A 21355-nucleotide genomic window follows, 5' to 3' on the forward strand; every position below is an offset into this window, starting at 1 on the left:
TCTGCTTTCTTTGTGTTATGTGCTTATTTTAATGGTTCTATGGCTTATATCGGGGGGCATAAGCTATGGTAAAATTAGAATACAAGAAATATAATACAAAAAAATGGAATAGGTTTTCAACAGTACCTATAGTAGTGTTTGGTTTTCTTATACTAGATCTTATGAAATATTGTTGAGTTTTGTGTGATTGAAGTTTTCAAGTTTTGAGTGAGATCAGGATGGATGATGGAACAATGAGTGATAAAATCCTAAGCTTGGGGATGCCCATGGCACCCCAAGGAAATATCTAAGGAATACCAAGCAGCTAAGCTTGGGGATGCCCCGAAAGGCATCCCCTCTTTCTTCTAGAAACCATCGATAATTTTACTTGGAGCTATATTTTTATTTGTCACATATCATGAGTTTTGCTTGGAGCATCTTGTATCGTTTGTGTTTTTTGCTTTAGTTGCTGGTTAGTTTGTCATAATAAACCTTGATGTACACACCCATCTGAGAGAGCTAAATTATGCTATGATTTGTTAGAATCGCTCTTTATGCTTTACTTAAATTTTTTGAGCCATGGAATTGTTCAAGTACTTCACTTATATCTTTTTGAGCATGGTGGTGGTGTTATTTTTAAGAAATTTGGTTTCATACTTCACTTAGATTATTTTGAGAGTTGCTAAAATTCTGAATAAACCCTCTCTTGCTTCACTTATATAATTTTGAGAGTTGAAAATTTTAAAGAAACTTGTGCTCTCGTGCTTCACTTATAGTTGTTTGAGAGCTTGTTATTTTCATTGGCAATTTGCTTTAAATTAAAATTAGTCCCAAAGTGATGAATGTCCAGGCAAGATATAATAAAAACTTTCATGAAGATCATTGGATATTAAGATTGATTATTTGCAATAGTTTTGCAATATGAAGATAGTAATATGCGAGTTATGCTAATGAGTAATTTTGCTCTAGTAAGAATATTGGTGTTAAGGTTTGTGATTCCCTATGCATGCACATGAAGTCAATAATTTTGCTATGAAATTACATCCTACCTGTGTTGCATTATTCGGTGTTAGTTATGTTTAATGTTCACCTATGATGATATTTGTTCCTTGGTTGGGCGCTTCTCAATCTATTTGCTAGCCTTCACTTGCACTAAGCGGCAATGATGCATGCATGCACATGAAGTAACAATCTAGTAAGAATATTGGTGTTAAGGTTTGTGATTCCCTATGCATGCAAGTGAAGTCAATAATTTTGCTATGAAATTACATCCTACTTGTGTTGCATTATTCGGTGTTAGTTATGTTTAATGTTCACCTATGATGATATTTGTTCCTTGGTTGGGCGCTTCTCAATCTATTTGCTAGCCTTCACTTGTACTAAGCGGCAATGATGCTCGTGCATCCAAATCCTAAAACCAAATTTGTGCCAAATGAGTCCACCATACCTACCTATATGCGGTATTTCAACATCGTTTCAAGTAAATTTGCAAGTGCCGACTATAATTTTCAAAATAATATTCTGTTTTGTGTGCCCGTACCGCTCATGAAGCAGCGAGGGGTGGCCGGTATCTTCCATTTTAAATAGGGTTTTCTCAAGATGCGTATGTATTCACTTGTCATTGCATGAGAGTATGGCGGTGATAGAGATGCCTAGTCCCAAAAAGGAAAAAATATATTTTATGTTTTCAAATAATAAATCCTTTGGACAGTGTTGGCATGGAAGGCACCCGTGGATACAGCTAGCCACGGAATGTGAAAGAATGGTGGAAAAGGAATAAAATGTATTTTTAGTTTGGGAACCGCCTATATTTTTTTTACCATGGAGGATATTGGAAACCCTTAGTCGTTCTCCTTGACAGGAAAAGCATGCCACCTAAAAAAATCATCTCTAAGTTTTTCACTTTGAGCAACGACACCTCTATAAATCCCTGCTTCCCTTTGTGAAGGGCCTGTCTATTTATTTTATGCAATTTGTTTTTTTGAATTTGAGTCTCCATCTTCTCTTATAAAGCCCCAACTAAGGAACACTATTATCACACTTGAGCATTGGATGTAGTTAATATTTGAGTATGTTGCACGAATGGATCAATGATAGAGCATAATGGGCTAGGGATAACGTTCTTTCGCGTTGATATTTTGAAAGACTTAGATGCTTGTTGATATGCTTGAGTATTGAAGTCTTCATGTCAAATTATAGACTATATTGCTTTGTATCATCTACAAGTCCATATGCCCATGCTGAAAGAAAAGTAATATGATGAACTTGAGAGATAACATTTTACAATCAACAAGTATGTTTTTATCATTTACCTACTAGAGGACGAGCATGAATTAAGCTTGGGGATGCTGATACGTCTCCAACATATCTATAATTTTTTATTGTTCTATGCTCTTATGTTATCATTCTTGGATGTTGAATAATCATTTTATAGTAGTTTTATATCCTTTTTTGGGACTAACCTATTGACATAGTGCCTGGTGCGAGTTGTTGTTTTTTGCTATTTTTTCCTTCGCATAAAATCCATATCAAACGAGGTCCAATTGCCACGAAACTTCACGAAGATATTTTTTCACCAGAAGGAAACTTGGGAGCCAAGATTGAGCAGCAGCCAAGGCCCACTAGACACCACGGCGTGCCAGAGGCCCCTAGCACAACCTGGTGTCTAGTGGGGCCCTCCTGAAGCTTCTGCACCGCTTGTGAGCTCTATAAATACCCCAATATTCCAAAAACCCTAGAAGAATTGACGAAAAATTGTTTCAACCGCCGCAAGTTCCAGAGCCACGAAAACCAATCTAGAGCCTTTTCCAAAGAAGAACACGATCATGGAGGGGTTCACCATCTGCATTGGTGTTCCTCCCATGATGCGTGAGTAGTTCATATCAGACCTACGGGTCTGTAGGAAGTAGCTAGATGGATTTCCCTCTCGTTTTGTTTCTCAATACAACGGTCTCTTGGAGATCCATATGATGTAACTCTTTCTTTTGCAGCGTGTTTGTTGGGATCCGATGAATTGTTAGTTTACGATCAGATCTATGGAAACGTATTCATGCTTGATTATTATAGCCTCGTATTTCTTCTCCGAAATTTGGTTTTGTCTGGCCAACTTGATCTTTTTATCTTGCAATGGGAAGAGGTGCTTTGTGATGGGTTCGATCTTGCGGTACTCAATATCAGTGACACAAAGAGACATGACACGCATGTATCGTTGCCATTAAGATAAAAATATGGGGTCTATTCCTACATGAATAGATCTTGTCTACATCATGTCATTGTTCTTAAGGCATTACTCCGTTTCTCCATGAACTCAATACACTAGATGCATGCTGGATAGCGGTGTATGTGTGGAGTAATAGAAGTAGATGCAGGCAGAAGTGGGTCTACTTATTTTGGACGTGATGCCTATATACATGATCATTGTCATGAACATCGTCATAATTATTTGCTTTTCTATCAATTGCCCAACAGTACTTTGTCTACCCACCACTTGTTATTTTCTCGAGAGAAGCCACTAGTGAAACCTACAACCCTCGGGTCTACTTCACATCATCTATTTGCAATCTCTACTTTGGTATTTGCTTTTCTACTTAATTTGCTCTTTTGTTCTCAAATCTATAATATCAAAAAACGCAAAAATACCTTGCTGCGTTCTATTTACTATCACTCTTATTTGCATCTATCAATTTATCCTTACTTTACCCACGAGGGATTGAAAACCCCTCTACGCGTTGGGTTGCGAGGATTTGCTATTTGTGTGCAGGGGTTGCTTACCTAGTCTTGTGGATCTTCCTACTGGATTGATACCTTGGTTTCTTAACTGAGGGAAATACTTGTTGTCATTGTGCTACATCACCCTTTAAGCTTGGAGGGAGACCAACACACCCGTGACAGACGTCACATATCTATCCAAACAGCCATGTCCTCACGAAGAGGACTACACTATTCATGATCTTGAGTTGGCAGCTGTAGTTCATGCCTTGAAGACATGGCAACATTAACTTCTAGGGAAGCAACGTGAGATATACACAAACCACAAGAGTTTGAAGTATGTTTTCACTCCAAAGGAATTGAACATGAGGCAATGTCGTGGTTTTGTCACGGTAGATGCCATGGGGTGGCTTATCGAGTGTGGTTGGGGCCAAAGTGCGTCGACGGGCTCCGAAGGCGAGATTGGGAACAAGCGGTGCAAGACACATGATGTACCCAGGTCCGAGGCTCTCCATGGGAGGTAATACCCCTAGTATTGCCTCATCTAGTATGCGGTGAGCAAACAATACAGCGATGCTCCTTGAGCTGTGTTTCGGAGGAGGAAGAAGGAGCTATCTCTCTCTTCTTGCCTCTCATGTATGTGTGTGTGTGTGGAGCTATGGGGGTGACTCCAGCTAAAGCTGTTTCAACCCCTCTACATGGCAGACTGTCGGGGGTTTTATAGGCCAACCTGATAGAGGCGAGGGTGTCCCGATCTTTCGATGAGATGGTGGTTATCGATTTTGGGGATAGGACTTTGACGATCCGTCTACAAACGTGCATGATGTTGCGCCTTAGCAATCGCTAAACCAACTCCAAGAGGTTATTGACCACGCCGGAGCACGATCAACATGACCACAAAGGTCTCTTCCTGCAAGAAATCAAAGAACAAGCAAGAATATGTAAAAGCAATCTGAATATTGCGAATATATGTGAAGTATTGGTAAGGGTGGGAATCCGAAAGCGGTCTTGGTCTGGTCGTTGGACACAAACGAAGTACACGAAGTTACCGTGGCTAACTTTTAACTAAACAAATCCCAAGCAAAAAAGATAGTAGGTTGATCTACTTATATAGGAGCAACGGGTGGCGGCCAAGGAGGTGACATGACGTCCCAAGGCAGCCTAAAACTAACCCCACGTCGTACAAGGCCTATGGGCCCAAGTGGAGGTTATGCAACACCTTTGGACTTGTAGTTTGACTCGGATTCTGATGCAATGTCAGATTATTTTGTCAATATCTCCATGCTCCGAACGAAATTTAAGGTGATTCCAATTGGGCTGGAACGTACATAAAATCTACTTTCCAACAAAGAAATAATCATCCAAGTTGGAGTCCGTATGAAAAAGTTGTTGGCGTTTTGAGACAGGTATGTCTGTGTAGTCCAAATTTGAGTCCAAAACGTGAGAGACTTGGACTTTATCTTCTCTTGGGCTAAAAGTGACGTGAGAGAACTTCTTGAACAACACATACTCATTTCCTTTGATGTGAGAGGACTTCTTGAACAACACTTAATCATTTCCTCTTCCTTTATCTTCACACGCGATTCGTGCAAGCGTCCGACAATTCTGCATTTAGGCATGGAGTAAAAATAGGTGAAGTATTTTTGTTTCAATAACATAAATAAACTATTGCATAATTATTATAATAAGTCACCTCACAAATATGCAAATATGAAACATTTTTGGTCGTATCCAGGGTAGCCATGTCCTCATCCTCCTCCCCTTTTTGAAAATAAAGTTGTCCTCGACGTTGCTTAATCTGAAATATGGCCAAGAAAAGAGACAAAGCATACATGTTGTATATGTATATGTCATACATTTTTACTTCCCTTGTTTTTTTCACATATAACACATGTATACATGAGTAACTTTCATATGTCATGAAATATAAAGCCAAAATATCATCACAAAAAGTAGAAGGCATGAAAATATTGCAACTCGTTTGCATATATAAGTGAAGTCCTTATTCATATCAAAAGATTGACAATGCTCAGCATTAAACCATCCTAACATTGGTGAATACACTTTCATTGTTTCAAATTTACATGCTACAACATGCTTAAATAAACAAACATGCAACAAGTCATTTGACACAGATTCATCACCAAGATTAGAGGTCATATTAAAATGACTAAACACTGGCACAATTATTTAAAAAAAATATTTGATGCAAATTTTATTTATTCTACGACTCACATGGTTCTTTCTCATCAACAGTTAATTCAATTCATCAACATTGTTGATATTTTAGTTATTTGATCACTTGGCAAAGTCAAATCATGAATATAGTCCTCTAAAATAGGTGGTGTGACCAAAGTAATGGGTAGCTCATCAGAGGGTACATTGCAATTGATAATGCATTCATCATACTCATGTGGAGGTGGAAGATAAGTACCTTTGTATTTACCTCTTATGATCAACTCAGATGATGTACGCACTCTCGATGGTAACATGTCACATGGTAAAGGTGATGTAGCCCTCACAACAATTGATGTGGTTGTCATTGTACGCCCACTAGTTGAAAGAACAACCATATCAACTCTTGGAATACGCACCTTGCGCTCGTTCTCCTTTTGGGCAACACGTCATTTTATTTCCTGTTCAGCTCTGCGAGCAAGACGAAACAAATGTTCCATAGGATAACACTTTTCATGAATTACTATCTCCTGAATATCATGGTTTAATCCTCCCCAAAATCTATCCATAAAATCTTCTTCATTTTCTTCTAATGAGGAATGGAACAAGGTCGTTTGTAAATCATCATAATATTTTGTTACAGTGTCACTACCTTGTTTTAAATGTTGTAACTTTTTAATCATGTCACGAGTATAATAAGCAGGAGCGAAAGTGTTTCTCATGGCAAGTTTAAAATCATCCCAAGTAGTAGGTATATAATGAGGGTGTAACCGACAATATCCGCTCCACCAAACTGAAGCATAACCAGTGAAAGAACTAACCGCGACCTTAACTTTCTTATGTTCAGAAAAATTGTGGGAAGAAAATATATCATTTATTTCAAACTTCCATTCAATATATAAAGCATGTCTAAAACGGGCATTAAATGGTGGTATAGAAAGATTAACTTGATAGAGGCGAGGGTGTCCCGATCTTTCGATGAGATGGTGGCTATCGATTTCGTGGATACTACTTTGATGATCCGACTACAAACGTGCACGGCGTTGTGCCTTAGCAATTGTTAAACCAACTCCAAGAGGTTATTGACCATGCCGGAACATGATCAACCTGACCACGAAGGTCTCTTCCCGCAAGCAATCGAAGAACACGTAAGAATATGAAAAAGCAATCTGAATATTGCGAATATATATAAAGTATTGATAAGGGTGGGGACCCGGAAGCGGTCTTGGTCTGGTCATTGGACACAAACAAAGTACACAAAGATGCAATGGCTAACTTTTAACTAAACAAATCCCAAGCAAAAAGATACTAGGTTGATGTACTTATCTAGGAGCAAGGGGTGGCGGCCAAGGAGGTGGGAGGACATCCCAAGGCAGCCTAAAACTAACCCTATGTCGTACATGGCCTATGTGCCCAAGTGGAGGTGATGCAACACCTTTGGACTTGTTGTTTGACTCGGATTTTGGTGCAATGTCAGTTTGTTTCGCCAGTATCTCCATGCTCCGAATGAATTTTAAGGTGATTCCAATTGGGCTGGAAGGTACGTAAAATCTACTTTCCAATAAAAAAAGAACCACCCAATTCGGAGTCCGTATGAGAAAGTTGTTGAAGTTTTAAGACAGGTATGTCTGTCTGTGAAGTCCGAATGTGAGTCGAGAACGTGAGAGACATGGACTTTACCTTCTCTTGGGCTAAAAGTGATGCGAGGTAACTTCTTGAATATCACATAATCATGTCCTTTAATGTGAGAGGGCTTCTTAAACAACACTTAATCATTTCCTATTCCTTTATCTTCACACGTGATTCGTGCAAGCGTTCAACAATTCTGCATTTAGGCATGGAGTAAAAATAGGTGAAGTATTTTCGTTCCGGATAACATAAATAAATTACTGCATAATTATTATAAGAAATTGCCCCACAAATATGCAAATATGAAATATTTTTGATCTTACCCAAGGTAGCCATGTCCTCATCACAACCTCTGGGCTTACAATACGTAAGAATAATGGGAGCGCGTCCCGACTGGGAGCCTCTTCAGTCGGTCGTTGGTCTCGCCGTCTGCGCGGCCCCGTCGGCTGTAAGGCCCGTCGTCGGTAGGGTCCCATCGATGTGGGGGCCCACTGGCTGGTCGTCATCATTGGCGCATGCCAATGAGGCCACAGCGTGGCCCACACTGTACATTCAATGTATCGTCTCGCCTGGTCGTAGTCGGCTTTGGTCAGCTGTATGACCGCTTCCACTGTCCCCATGCGTCAACGAGGTCATTTATCTTCACCAACCAAATTCAATGACTTAAGCGGATAATCCACTCAAGCCACTTCTACTCTAGATACTGCTACTTCAGTTTTAAGCAATTATCATACCCTAAATGATCAATTCAAGCTACTGCACTGCAAACTACTTCTACTCCAACTACTCCAAATCAGTGCAAGCTACTACAACTGATCAATCTACTCTAAATCAGTGCACTGTTACTCTAAATCAGCGAACTGCAACTGCATCAACCAAATAAAGTGCACGGGAACAAGCACCTGAAAATGGAGAAGAGAGGAGGCATGGAGAAGAGACACCCTACTAGAGGGCACCATGAGGAAAACAAAGTCTCTCCGGATCCACCAGCCCGCTGCTCGGGTGCCGCTCTAGATTCGCTGCTTCGCATCTAACGTCGGCCAATGCGAAACTAGTGCCTCAGTTGCCCAGATCGAGGGTTGGTACACGCAGATCCATCGCCTCCGGTGCCCAAAATCTCATCGCCGACGCAAAAAATTCAATCTTTGACCTCAGATGCGGTGTGTGAGTGGACGCCGAGCGTGAATGGACGCCAGATGTGAGTGCAGGTGGAGAAAGATGGCGACAACGAGGATATATGGTGAAGATGTCGGCGATGAGAAGTCAAGGAGATGTTGGCGGGGAGTCAGGGAAGGAGAGCGACGGAGAGAAGAGAGGGGAACGAGAGGCGAGCGACTGGGCGTGAGGAAAGTGGGGAACGAGAGGTGAGCGTCTGAGCGAGTGGGCTGCGAGGGGGGTGCGGGGTAATTTTGGAAAGCGCGAGAATTTCATAACGTGACAAAATTTGCACTATAAAACGTCATATACCTCGAAACAAAGGGGGTATATGATAAGTTAAGGGTGCAATGCGATGAGCTTTGAAGACGAGGATCCTAAATCAAACCAATGGGTTAGAGCATCTCTACCAGATCCCTTAAACCGTGGAACTGAAAACGTCGCAAAAAACGTGTTTTAAGGGTCGATTTAAGTTGCGACCGAACAAAACCCTTAAAGTTAAATTGTAAAATTGAATATCCGCTTTATATTCTTTCTCAGGTCTTCTTCTTTCTCTCGTTCGTGTCCATAGACAGTGTACGAAGCAGCCAAATATGAAACCACCAGCGTTCAAAATAGCGCACGAAGCTAGCTCATCCGTGGCCAGATCGATCCAGGAGCTAGCTAGCTGAATCAATCCACGAGCTAGCTAGCTCGCTCTCTCGCTCGCTCAATCGATTCGAGTGGGCACATGAACTAGCTAGCTAGCTAGATGAATGGATTCGAGCGGCCGCGGGCAGGCGCAACGGCCGGGGTGGGCGGCCGGCGTCCGGGGACGGGTGGGGCGATGCCCGAGGCGGCGCATGACGGACGCGGAAGTTTGCGTGGCAGTTGGGCTCCCACCAACTGCTTTCTCTCGACACAAGGCATCGTAGAAGTGGACGTGAAAACCGTGTTTTTACAAATCGGAAGGAGTTAATTTTTTTTACATTTCAGAGTCGTTTTACGAGTTCTATCGACGGTTATTTTACAGTCTCGCGAGTTATACGGGTCTAGATGTTCTTAGAGCATCTCTAGTAGAACCCTCAAACCCTTAAATATAAACCAGTTTTAAGGGTTGAGAATTGCCCATTTTTGATACTTTTAAGGGTTGAAAAACAGAGGCAAAGACTAGAACCCTCAAACCCAACCCTTATAACGGAATATTCCGTTATAAGGGTTGGGTTTGAGGGTTCTAATCTTTGCCCCAACCCCAACCCTTAAAACTGTCATTTGGCATTGCATAATTTTCACAAGACAAACATAATAACCTTCAAACAAACACGGAAATAAAGATCATTGATGCATGGTTTAATAGTTTTTACATCACACAATCATCATCTTCCCCCTCTCATCGGCACCATCACCAAAAAGTTGCACTTGGCGCCATTTCCTAGACCACTTGCACGTCCATCAAGCACCTCCATTGGAGTCATCCACACCGCCATCGCCACCACCACGGAAAGTAGAGGACGCACCACGGAATATCTTCTTCCTCTCTGCGATGTCCTCCTTGTAGTCCTTCCACCATTGTAATTGTTCTTCATCCATGTCCTTCTTGGACATCATCATGTGCTCCTTCTCTTCCACCATGAGTTCTTTCCATACCTTTGCCTCTTTCACCTTGATCATCCTCTCCTCCAAGCCGACTTCTTGGGTGCGGTCTCTTGATCCCTCAACTTCCACTTGTCAAAGGTTTGAAGAATTGCCCAAGCATGCTTAAATGGGAATGGCTTGCCCTTGGAAGCGGCCATCTCCTTGTACCTCATGCCGGCAATTGTCTCCTATCAAGCACACATAATCACATAAGAACCCACATAGTACACACACATAATGAAAATAGTGAAGATATATGTACTCACATAGTCACTCTCCACGGTTCCACTAGGTGGTGCATCCCTCACTTGGTCCATGGCCGCACTCCAACGAGCACAAGCGGGCTTCATCAAATCCCACCGGCCTTGAAGCGACCGGTAACTGCGAGAGAGGAACCCACAATTCTTCGGCTTGATCCTACAATAGTTGTCCTCGATCCTGTGCCAATACCTTTTACCGGTTTGATCGGTGCCGGTGGTTGCATCCATCCCCACAGATGCCCAAGCACGAACCAAGAGGATATCTTCCGCTTCGGTGTAGTTTGTCGACCGCGCGTGTGGGCGGGAAGCGGCGGTGAATGCCTCCTCCCCTATCTCGGCCACCTCCTCCTCATCATCCCCTACATCCTCCTCATCTTCTCCAACCTCCTCACCAAAGGGTTCTAGAGGCGGAGCCCCGAGGTCCACCTCCGCGTCTTGAAGGAGGTCCATGAACGAGGTTGGGTTTGCCATTTCCTCGAACACCTCGTGCGCGGCGGGAGGAGGTTCAGCGACGGCGACGACCGGGGGCGCGGGCTTCTTCCGCGTCGTGACCTTCTTCCGCTTCGGGGATGCGCCGGCGGCCTTCGAGGAAGCCCCTCGCGGCCCACGCGAGGAGACCTTCGGCCGGCTCTTCTTCGCGGGCTGGACGGTGGCCGGGGCGGGGGCGGCAGCGGCCGGGGTGGGAGGAGGCGGTGCGAGGCCCGCCCGCCGCCGCTTGGCCCCGACGTGGGTCGCCGCCACCACGTCGGCCACGGTGGCCGGGGCGTGCGGGGCGGGGGCGGGGGCGGGCGGGGCTGAAGCGGCGGCGGGCGGGGCCGGCGCGGAGGCGGCGGCCAGGGGATCCATGGCGCGGCGGCTGGGACGGGCGGTTTCCCTCCCGCGCTCGAGATGAAAAGGAGTGCGGGTTGGGATTGGGTTTGCCCTCCCAACCCTCACTTCTACAGGCTGCGAGGGCGTTTACAGGTTCGACCTCTAAAAGTTTTTACGGGTTTAAGGGTTCTAGTCTACGTCGTTTTTTCGACGAAAACTGTAAAAAAACGGTTATTTTCCAGAATTTAAGGGTTTGAGGGTTCTACTAGACTTGCTCTAAGTTGAAATGTGGAGTTTTCTCAAAATCTATGTACGTGTAGCATTTTTGGCAACCTCCACCACACACACACACTCCCCCACCTTCGCGTCGCCCTCCCCCAAAACCCCCCTTCCTCCTCCGCCGCCGCCGCCACAATCGCGATGTCCGGGCGAAGCTGCCCCACCACCGAGCCCGTCGGGGAGGACACGACGGTGCCTCCGAGGATGCTGCACGGGTTGGCTCCGGAGACGCTGAACCTCCACACGGAGACGATGCTCACATTCCTCTACTCCTTCCTCCCCAAGCCGCTCGTCTCCACAATCACCCCCCTGCGCTGCAACGCCACGGCCATCGCCGACGCTGAAAGCGCCGACCGACTTAGCCGCCTACCCGACGATCTCCTCCGTCGCGTCCTCTCTCGCCTCCCCGCCAAGGACGGCGCGCGCACCACCGTGCTCTCCTCGCGCTGGCGCGGCCTCTGGCGCTCTGCGCCGCTCGTCCTCGTCGACACCCACTTCCTCTCCAGGGGCGACGCGCAGTGCCGGCCCGCCCGCGCCGGTGCTGTCTCGCGTGCCGTCACCAACGCTGTCTCCGCCGCCCTCGAGGCACATCCTGGGCCCTTCCCCTTCGTCAGCCTCACCTGCAGCTTCATGGACGCCGCCGACCGCCGCATGCTCGCGCGCTGGTTCCAGATCCTTGCCACCAAGGGCGTCGATGAGCTCGTTTTCGTCAATCGCCCCTGGCCCCTTCCCGGCCTGCCCCTCCCTTCCTCGCTCTTCAGCTGTGCCTCCCTCTCCCGGCTCTGCATCGGTGCCTGGGTGTTCCCGAACACCACCGCCCTCCCGCGCGGGGCCGCCTTCCCCAACCTTCGGGAGCTTGTGCTTGGCTGCATCGTCATGGAGGACAAAGACCTGGAGTTCTTGCTCGCCGTGAGCCCCGTGCTGCAGATCCTCGCGTTCCATGGAAGCCTGGCCTCATTGCACGCTCGTATCGCCAACCAGAGCCTACGGTGCGCGCAGTTCTGCTTGTCCATCCTGGAGGAGGTCGCCGTGGTGAACGCTCCAAGCCTGGAGCGTCTCTTCCTCTGGAGAAATTGGAGCGAGCGGGGCCGCGTGGGCAAAATGAGCACGACAGTCAAGATTGGCCATGCCCCTAAGCTGCGTGTGCTGGGATACCTGGAGCCAGGAGTGCACATTCTGCAGATCGGCAGCACCATCATCAAGGTACGCTCAATGGCATATGTCCACTCATATCTCAGATTGCATTTCTTTTCATGAACAAGGTTTTTGCACGAAGCAATAGATGAGCCAAATTTAGAGAACAATGTTCTAAAAGTCACTTTATTCAGCAGCAGTCATACTGTCATACTATGTGCCGACACCGAGTAAGATTAGCAAACATGAGCAATTAACATGATAAACCGAATTGCTGAGCAATTACTCAGGTAATCAATTACTGGACGGAGTACACGGTGAGTATGTATGACTGCTTGTTTAGGATTTACTTCCTCCGTTCCTAAATATAAGTCTTTTTAGAGGTTTCACTTGAAGACCACATACGGATGTATATAGACATACTTTAGAGTATAAATTCATTCATTTTGCTTCGTATGTAGTCCCCTAGTGAAATCTCTAAAAAGACTTATATTTAGAAACGGAGGAGGAAGTAGAACATTGGTAATCATACTTTTGCCATACGGTAATATGGATTGATGGCTGAAACTTCGAACAGTATAGCGTATGAGTCATGGGCCATATCTCATTTCCAGTTTCCCATCCGTTTGTTGCTGATTTGCAGTGACAAGTAATAGCTTCCTGATCCTCATTTACAATTGCGTGATTGCTTATAATAATTTGGCTCAAGTTTTGATCCTTTTGCACCCCTTCCTTCCGGTTAAATTTTTGCATGATTAACTGATCTCCAGTTATCCATTTCTTTCGTGAGGTGACCCTGCTTTTTGTATCCTAGACCAAACTAATGTGTTTTTACTTTTAGTATACATCCAAACAATAAAATCAAAGGATAGTTTTGATTCTGCTAGTATACAAGAACCCTTTTAAGGTACTCTACTTGTCTCTTAGGAGGCAAGAGATGATTATACAATCTTAGCCGTTAATTGATTAAGGGTAAAGTTTTACCATGTGGCCATTCTATTTATAGCATGTTACATCTCTTTTTAGAAAGATAGGATTTTTAGAAGGACTTGATTATCTTTTTCTATGTGTTAAGGATTCACTAATGATTTCCTTAATGGCCGGGTGATTTCTCTTCTCTTTTACTCCCTTTGTAAACTAATATAACTATATAAGAGCATTTAGATCACTATTTTAGTGATCTAAACACTCTTATATTAGTTTACGGAGGGAGTAGAAGTTAAAACAAAACTTGCTAAAGTGTACATGACATATATCACTTTACCATTTGGATGCTTATTTCTTCCATCAATGGAAGGTTGCCTAGTTCTTCATAGGTCTAGGATTTTGTACTACCTCTTTACCTATTCTCATGAAGCATTGAAAGTGCAGAAAACAGTAATCTGCTCGTGCTTTATCACATTGATATATTTTTTTGTACCACTGGCTTTGAATATATAGGGTGTCGGAAAAGCATGTTGTGACCGCAATATCCTAACATCACTTTTTTTCTATTGCTTTGAATCATGTCTCTAAATATTTTTGAACTATTTAGAGACATTTGAACTCTAGATATTTGTTTTGTTGAACTATATTTTAATGTTTTTGGTTCCCAATACTTTGAATCCAAAACCCGATCATTTATGTGTTTGTATTTGATATCGCAATGCTAGTAATGTATCTTTCAGAAATTAATAATACTAGTAGAATGCCCGTGCGTTGCTACGGGCGAAATGCAGAAAAATAAATAAAACTTCATTGTGGTCGTGAGTCAGTCCAAGAGCCTAACCCAAATAACCTCAAGCATGAGTACATCTTATATCTCTCATATTAATAAAACAAAAAAATTGTAGTTCGCTGCAGCTAGGATAGATAACTTTGGTACGCCCTCTGTCCGGAATTACTTGTCGCACAAATGGATAAAAATGAATGTATCTAGAACTAAAACATATCTAGATACATCCATTCTTGTGACAAGTATTTCCGGACGGAGGGAGTACTTTCCAGTTAACATGAAAACTGTACACCTACATATAACAGCAGCAACTTTTGCAGGAACAAAATTGGATGGCGGAAAAGTAGTTTGATAGCCAAATACATATATAGTTAAAACACAAACAAAGGTTTGCACCCACTAAAGGAAACAGAGTAGGACGGTTGCGGTAACACCATTTGATGCACATTGCCGATAGTTGATTTCAGAGTGTTAGGATCTGAAAGCCATGTAATAAAACATCTTCACGAAAGAAATTTGGACAGAAAATAATAACTTTTACACTGGAGGAATGTATAACCTTCAGTCTTGAAACAAAAGGATTATAACCTTCAAACTGTAGCTAATATGCTACACATCTTGCTAGCAGGAGCAAGATCAAAATTTCGAGCTAACATAGAACTATGCTGTAAAAATTAATGATGTAATACAAAAAACAAGTGTCGGATTGGTATCTGTATGCATCTTGCTAGCAAGTTCAGGATCAAACTGTAACTCTTGGCGGAGATTTTGGAGGAATGATGCTTTGTTAGGAGCAGTAGCCAAATCAGTACTAAAGGATTTTTTTAAGGCTATTTATGTATGCTTCAGATTCGATATCTGAGATGATTGCTTGTGCTTCACACTTCCCTGATCCAAATAATATTTTTCAGATCATTCAAAGAATAAGCTGCAACTTTTAATCACACAAATATTTATGTTAAGATAAGATACTAACGTATAAAACACTTCAATGGACAGTAATATATATTGTAGAAGACCATGTATCATGTATTTAGAGTCTGCGTCAAGCCAACTTATGAACTCTTAAAATAATAGGGCAACTCACAGCTCATGCACCACTGAAAAATAAATGGAAATTTGTGGTGATAGACATCTGTACTATGACAAAAATAAAAAAACTTAACCAGTTTGAAATCGTGTGTGTTGCTATGGGCTTATACTGTGACCATATAGGCACCATAACATCATGGAGTATATTAAAATGACAGATTTTAACAAGCTCACAAAGAAGAAAGCATCTTCATTCATAACTTCCCTTTGAGTTTTCATGAAACAACAACAACAATAACAACAACAACAAAGCCTTTAGTCCCAAACAAGCTGGGGTAGGCTAGAGGTGAAACCCATAAGATCTCGCGACTAACTAATGGTTTTGGCACATGGATAGCAAGCTTCCATGCACCCCTATCCATGGCTAGTTCTTTTTTTTTTGTTTTTTTTAGAAAAGGAGGATGACCCCCGGCCTCTGCATCTGGGAGATGCATGCGGCCATTTTATTGATTATTCACGAGGACCTTACAAAGCAGTACAACAATATGCTTGAATCCGCCATCTTGCAACATCTGCCGCTACTCCTATCCATATGATGAAGGGGTGCAAGCTGGACCAAATACCCCGACCTCTCACCTAAGCCTAACATCTAAAGCCGGAGACCCTGACCGAGCCACATACCGGGTCCGGGACACAAACAGGTCCGACGCACTCACATGTGTCGTCGCCACCATCTTCCACTGGTCCATCTTCAGATCAGATTGAGGTACCAGCCTTGGCAGGTGCCTCCGCCATCGACGCCACCATGACGCCAAACGACGACCTCCACCTACGCGAGTCCATCTCCAAGCAACCGACGGAGATCCATGCTAGGATAGGGCCGCACCACCGCCGTCGCCCACCACCCACAAGCGCCACCCAGCCCCAAGGTTCCCAAAGCGGACAAGCTTGTCTTCAATTGGTGCTACCCCAACTCTATCTCGTATATCATCATTCCGGTTTCGGTCCTTCCTTGTGTGGCCACACATCCATCTCAACATGCGCATCTTTGCCACACCTGGCTGTTGCACATGTTGTCTTTTAGTCGGCCAACACTCAGCGCTATACAACATTGCGAGTCGAACCGCCGTCCTATAGAACTTGCCTTTTAGGTTTTGTGGCACCCTCTTGTCATAGAGAATACTAGAAGCTTGGCGCCACTTCATCCATCCAGTTTTAATTCGAGGGTTCACTTATGGACATCCAGAGTCCATCTTCCCCTACTTGCAGTAGAACTATATCAAACGTATCGACATGCTGCCTGGCAGTTAATTAGAAGAATACCCAGATAGTCATCCATCACAAGGTAGGAAATGACAGGTAGGATATGAGAAGTGTAGTGGCCTATGATTCGCACTGAATAATCAAGCTCAGGGTCCCAAAGCTCGTTCATTTGAAGAGAATTAGCAAGCTTGCTGGCTACTATGATGTTGCCCAAATTACAAGTCTTTCTAGCAGTAATTGCGGCAAGTTTCCAACATACTGCAATCAGTTTATTGTCAGGGGCTGTTAATTCCAAGAAATGCATTACACCATCTAACTATTGTCTCTGGCATGCATGACCAATCCAGCTTCTAGCTAGATGGCAAAAAAATGTGTAGTAAGTAGAACAACAGGCTATGTGAAGTTGCTCAAAAATACAAATAAGGAGCTAGGTTGGTTTTCTGGGAAGAACCAGAGAGATGTAAGAAATTGCATACAGACAGGATGTCATTTCGCAAACAATTCACAATTCATAAAACTGAATGATTAGAATACGTTAAGTGAAATGCCCAGCAGATAACAAAACTTGCAAAATGTTTAGAATTGTACCAGCAGTTATAGATGAGTCTTCCCTGAAGCCTGATCTTTGATTGATTTATCTGCAAATGGACATATACTGAGAGAAACCAGTACAACCCATAAAATCAGAGAAACAGACGGATATGGGGAAGCAGTAAGCCACAGTAAGGAGGTACGCGCCTGCATAATTTTTCCAACAAGCCGCTCCACCCTGCTGCTGCCACTTCCTCTACATCCACCCCTCCGTGAATGCCCAAGGAGTTCTGCTCCAGTGAGTGTGGGCTCTGCTTTATCCATCTCCTGCTGGATTTGAGGTCGATAAGGATGTTGGGTCGCGCCGCCGCCATCCTCATGACTCTGTCTCCTGGTTTTTGGGACATGAGGGAAGAGCAGTGGGAGTTGAGGCTGAAGGAGAGGGAGACGCCAGAGAGGTGGATGTAGAGATGGCACCGGGGTGGTCGCGGGGTTGGGGTGGTTCAGGGACGGAGAGAGAGATTTGGGATGATGGCTGGATGATGGTGACAGACTGACGGTATGCCAGGTGCTCCTCCCATCAGGGCGTGGATGCATCTTCCAAGACGGACGACAACGAGCTCGCACACCGAAGCCTAGGTCAGGGCCAGGGGCAGTCTGAGCGATGACACATGAGTTGGGGTGTCGCGGACGTGTTTGGTGCTCCTCCGACGGATGGTGATGGCGCGCTGAGGTGTTACGGGTGTGCCTGGGACTTCTCCTGGCGATGGATGTGACTGGATGCGCCGGTCGCCAGCCAACAACGCGAGAGGAGGGCCATCCTCCTCGAACGAGAAGGCGAGGAAATGGTTGCAGAAACGCCTTGTACGATGTGGCGGCGGCCTGCACTCCTGCCGAGTGTCGAGTCGACAGGGATCATGGTGACCTCGCGGCGGCAGGTAGCAACGCTCATCCTCCTGCTCCTCCATAAACGTCGCCATTGCCACCACATCCTTCTCCTATGGCGGCAGCCGGCGGCCATCTAGGTTATTCGATGTGGAGAGCTCGCTTGTTCTGTGTGGAGAGGTGAGAGAGAGTCGCTCGTTAGACAAAAAAAAAACAGATGGGGAAGGAAAAACCGGTAAGTGGAACGCGAGAAAAAACCCGGTGGGGTGAGATTGATAGGGTGGCTGCGTGCTAACGAAACCACATACGGACTGTGCAATTAGGAGTAGAGACATGCAGCTTTGTTGAGTTCTAACGTTAGGTACTTAGGTTTTACACCTGAATGGCAAGTGGGGAACACCTTTAGATGGTAACCAGTAGATTAGTCAAAATGGATGGTCTTATACAAGTCCGGTGCACCTTAAACAGTACTCCCTCCGTCTCAAAATTCTTGTCTTAGATTTGTCTAAATATGGATAGTCACGCTTTAATGTTAGATACATTCGTATCTAGACAAATCTTAGACAAGAATTTTGGGACGGAGGTAGTATATATTAATATGTTACTCTTAAAGTCTTAATAGACTAATTGAGTAAAACGCAAGTACCCAGTTGATCCCTGCATAATTACCACATGTAAGCTGGTAAGCTCACAGAGCAAATAACGTTCACCAAATGTTAGAAAATTGAATGTCAATCTTATGTGATTGATTTGTGCTCTTTTGATGCATTGAAGGCTGGAACAAAGGCGAGCGCACGTACCACTGTGTCAAGCGTCCAGATGTTGGCTTTGCAACTGCATTTTGGAGATCGCAATCAAGTCAAGATGCTTCCCAGCTTCCTCAGATGCTTTCCTAACTTGGACACACTGATTATCGAGGTAACCCCACCTCTTGCTTCATTTGGCATTTGGAGCATCATCAGTACATTGAATCAGATTGCTGCTGCATAATCAGCACCATGTGCAGCTGAATTGTTTGCTTACCCGAATTGCAGTCTTTTCTTGAAACCACCAGCAATCGCAGTCTCAAGTTCTGGCAGGGGACAAGTCCTATTGAGTGTGTCGGGTCGCACCTCAAAACTCTGTCTTTCTGTGAGCTACAAGGGAATGATGACGAGTTTGATTTCATCATGTTCATCGTGGAGAACGCACCAAAGCTGGAGAGGCTGATCATCCAAATTAAACAAGACCTAACTTACACCGAGAGGCAGATGGTGGTTGCCAAACTGGGGGATCTTAGCTGTGCTAGCTGGGCCAATACGAACTGCAAAGTGCGACTCGAGATCAGTGGCAATCCTATCGGAAGTTCTTGGAGCATTGAAGCGGGATCAGATTTGTCTTCTGACGATCCCTTTTCCTGCCTCTGAACTCAGACGTGCCTGCATGTTTCGGCGCCTAAGATTTTACAGGAAGTGCAAGTGTTCTGTCTGCAGTATCCATTATAGTCGATGGTTTCGGTTGCCGGAATGTGCTCTGTGAAGGCTGGGAAGAGTTCTGTTGGAGAGGGTTCTACTTGTACTAGCATGGGTAGCTTTATTCGCATATTCTGTTAAGTGTCTACCTGCAGCTGTTGCTTCTATCGGAATGATGACTGATGTAATCAATGTCGTGTGTTTCGTCGATGTTACATCACAAAATTTATGTCTGTAGCGGCTGGAACTTCTGAACCAATCTGTGCCTTCTGGTGTGATCGAAGATGCAGAAGCACTTGCGTTTTCGCGCTGGTCGTAATGAAAGTATCATCATGCATGCCAACTACTCCTTTTGTTTTTAAATACAAAGTCTTTTATGAGATTTTACTATGAATTACATACGAAGCCAAATAAAAGAATCTATAATATATCTATATACATCCGTATATAGTTTCTTTAAAATATATCTATATACATCTGTATGTAGTTCGTCGTGAAATATCTTAAAAGACTTTATATTTAGGAATTGAGGAAGTATTTCCTCTGTTTATAAATATGTCTTTTTAGAGGTTCCACTAGTGAATTACATATGGATGTATATAGACATACTTTACGGTGTAGGTTTATGAGATTTATTGAATTCTTTAAAAAGATATATGTCTTTTTAGAGGTTCCACTTTGTATGTAATTACTATTGAATTCTTTAAAAAACTTGTATTTAGGAACGAAGGGAGTAGGTAATTTTGATGAGGTGAGAATTAAATGCAGAAAAAAGGTTGAGTATCATATCATATCATGATACCGTATCATATTAAGGCCCAGTTCTTTTCACCCTGTATTCTAGAGAATCAGGATTATGAAAAATTCTTCCAGAATCAGCTTCTTCCAGAATCTGTCGTCGAGTTCTTTTCAGAGATTGTACTTTTAGATTTTGAAAAGTGTTGTTGTATTGAAATGTCTGTACTGTCCTTAGACGAAAGTTGTTTGATGAATTGTTAACACTCTTATCTTGTTCAAGCCAATAAATAGAGCTGGGGTTATAGTTAAAGCAGCCAGTAGAAAACCGAAATAACTAGTTAAAGTAAGCATGAAAGAGTTAAATTCCTTTTTTTTTGATACAGCTACTTGTGCAAGCATTTTACGATTAAGAATCAATTTCTTCTTGTACAGGTTGTGTATTAATTTACTATAACTATCGAATACTTAACAAAAGTGTATTTTACGGATGTCATAAAAAATGCTAAATATTACAATGGGTTTAAAGTTTTGTTCATGACGGCAAGTGCATAAACTAAAAAAAAGAATACTCTCAAGGTACAAGACTAGCAGCAATCGACTCACGTGTTGCGTTTATGGTACCATCATCTTTTGGTGGTAGAGCGTTGGCACGTGTAAACGGCAATGGAGGTTTGACGTATGCATCATTGTCAAACTTGTCGAAATGCTCATCACGTAACTTGCTATCACGGATCCAATTGTGGAGACACATGCATGTAGTGACAATCATTTATTGGGTCTCCGGTTTGTACCGAGGTATGTCTTTGAGAATTCGCCATTTCATCTTCAGAACACCAAATGTTCTTTCGATGACATTTCGCAAAGAAGAATGTCGATGGTTGAACGTCTCATATCTCCCAACTGGCGGGTGTTGTTGAAAATATGATACATGGTATCGTTGCCCTTTGTATGGTGCTAGATAACCAACCCTGTTTGGATATCCGGAGTCGACAAGATAA

The 21355-nt window shown here is 43.7% G+C and overlaps 2 protein-coding genes across 2 annotated transcripts in view; one reads left to right on the forward strand and one right to left on the reverse strand.

The window, feature by feature from the left end:
• LOC123405181 overlaps positions 1-11014 on the reverse strand; it is a 29227-nt gene extending 18213 nt beyond the window's left edge. Inside the window, exons 1-2 of the mRNA XM_045098975.1 lie at positions 10527-11014; positions 10315-10448 (exon numbers count right to left, since the gene is read on the reverse strand). Coding sequence (XP_044954910.1) covers positions 10315-10448; positions 10527-10991 — 599 coding nt within the window. The 5' untranslated portion in view covers positions 10992-11014. The remainder of the gene's footprint in view (positions 1-10314; positions 10449-10526) is intronic.
• A 653-nt stretch (positions 11015-11667) lies between these two features.
• On the forward strand, positions 11668-19878 carry LOC123402493 (putative FBD-associated F-box protein At1g05080). Its single transcript, XM_045096416.1, has 3 exons — positions 11668-12812; positions 18943-19086; positions 19203-19878. Exons 1-3 carry the CDS (start codon positions 11751-11753, stop codon positions 19572-19574), a joined length of 1578 nt encoding a protein of 525 aa, XP_044952351.1. The 5' UTR covers positions 11668-11750; the 3' UTR covers positions 19575-19878.
• Positions 19879-21355: the final 1477 nt, after the last annotated feature.

Source organism: Hordeum vulgare, chromosome 6H (genome assembly GCF_904849725.1).
Source record: "Hordeum vulgare subsp. vulgare chromosome 6H, MorexV3_pseudomolecules_assembly, whole genome shotgun sequence".
NCBI lineage: Eukaryota > Viridiplantae > Streptophyta > Magnoliopsida > Poales > Poaceae > Hordeum > Hordeum vulgare.

Bases quoted from the DNA above. Each gene is read 5' to 3' on its own strand.
- LOC123402493 (XM_045096416.1), top strand. From the start codon at position 11,751: ATGTCCGGGCGAAGCTGCCCCACCACCGAGCCCGTCGGGGAGGACACG. The intron at 12,813-18,942 runs GTACGCTCAATG...GATGCATTGAAG, and splicing joins TCGGCAGCACCATCATCAAG to GCTGGAACAAAGGCGAGCGC. The intron at 19,087-19,202 runs GTAACCCCACCT...CCCGAATTGCAG, and splicing joins TGGACACACTGATTATCGAG to TCTTTTCTTGAAACCACCAG.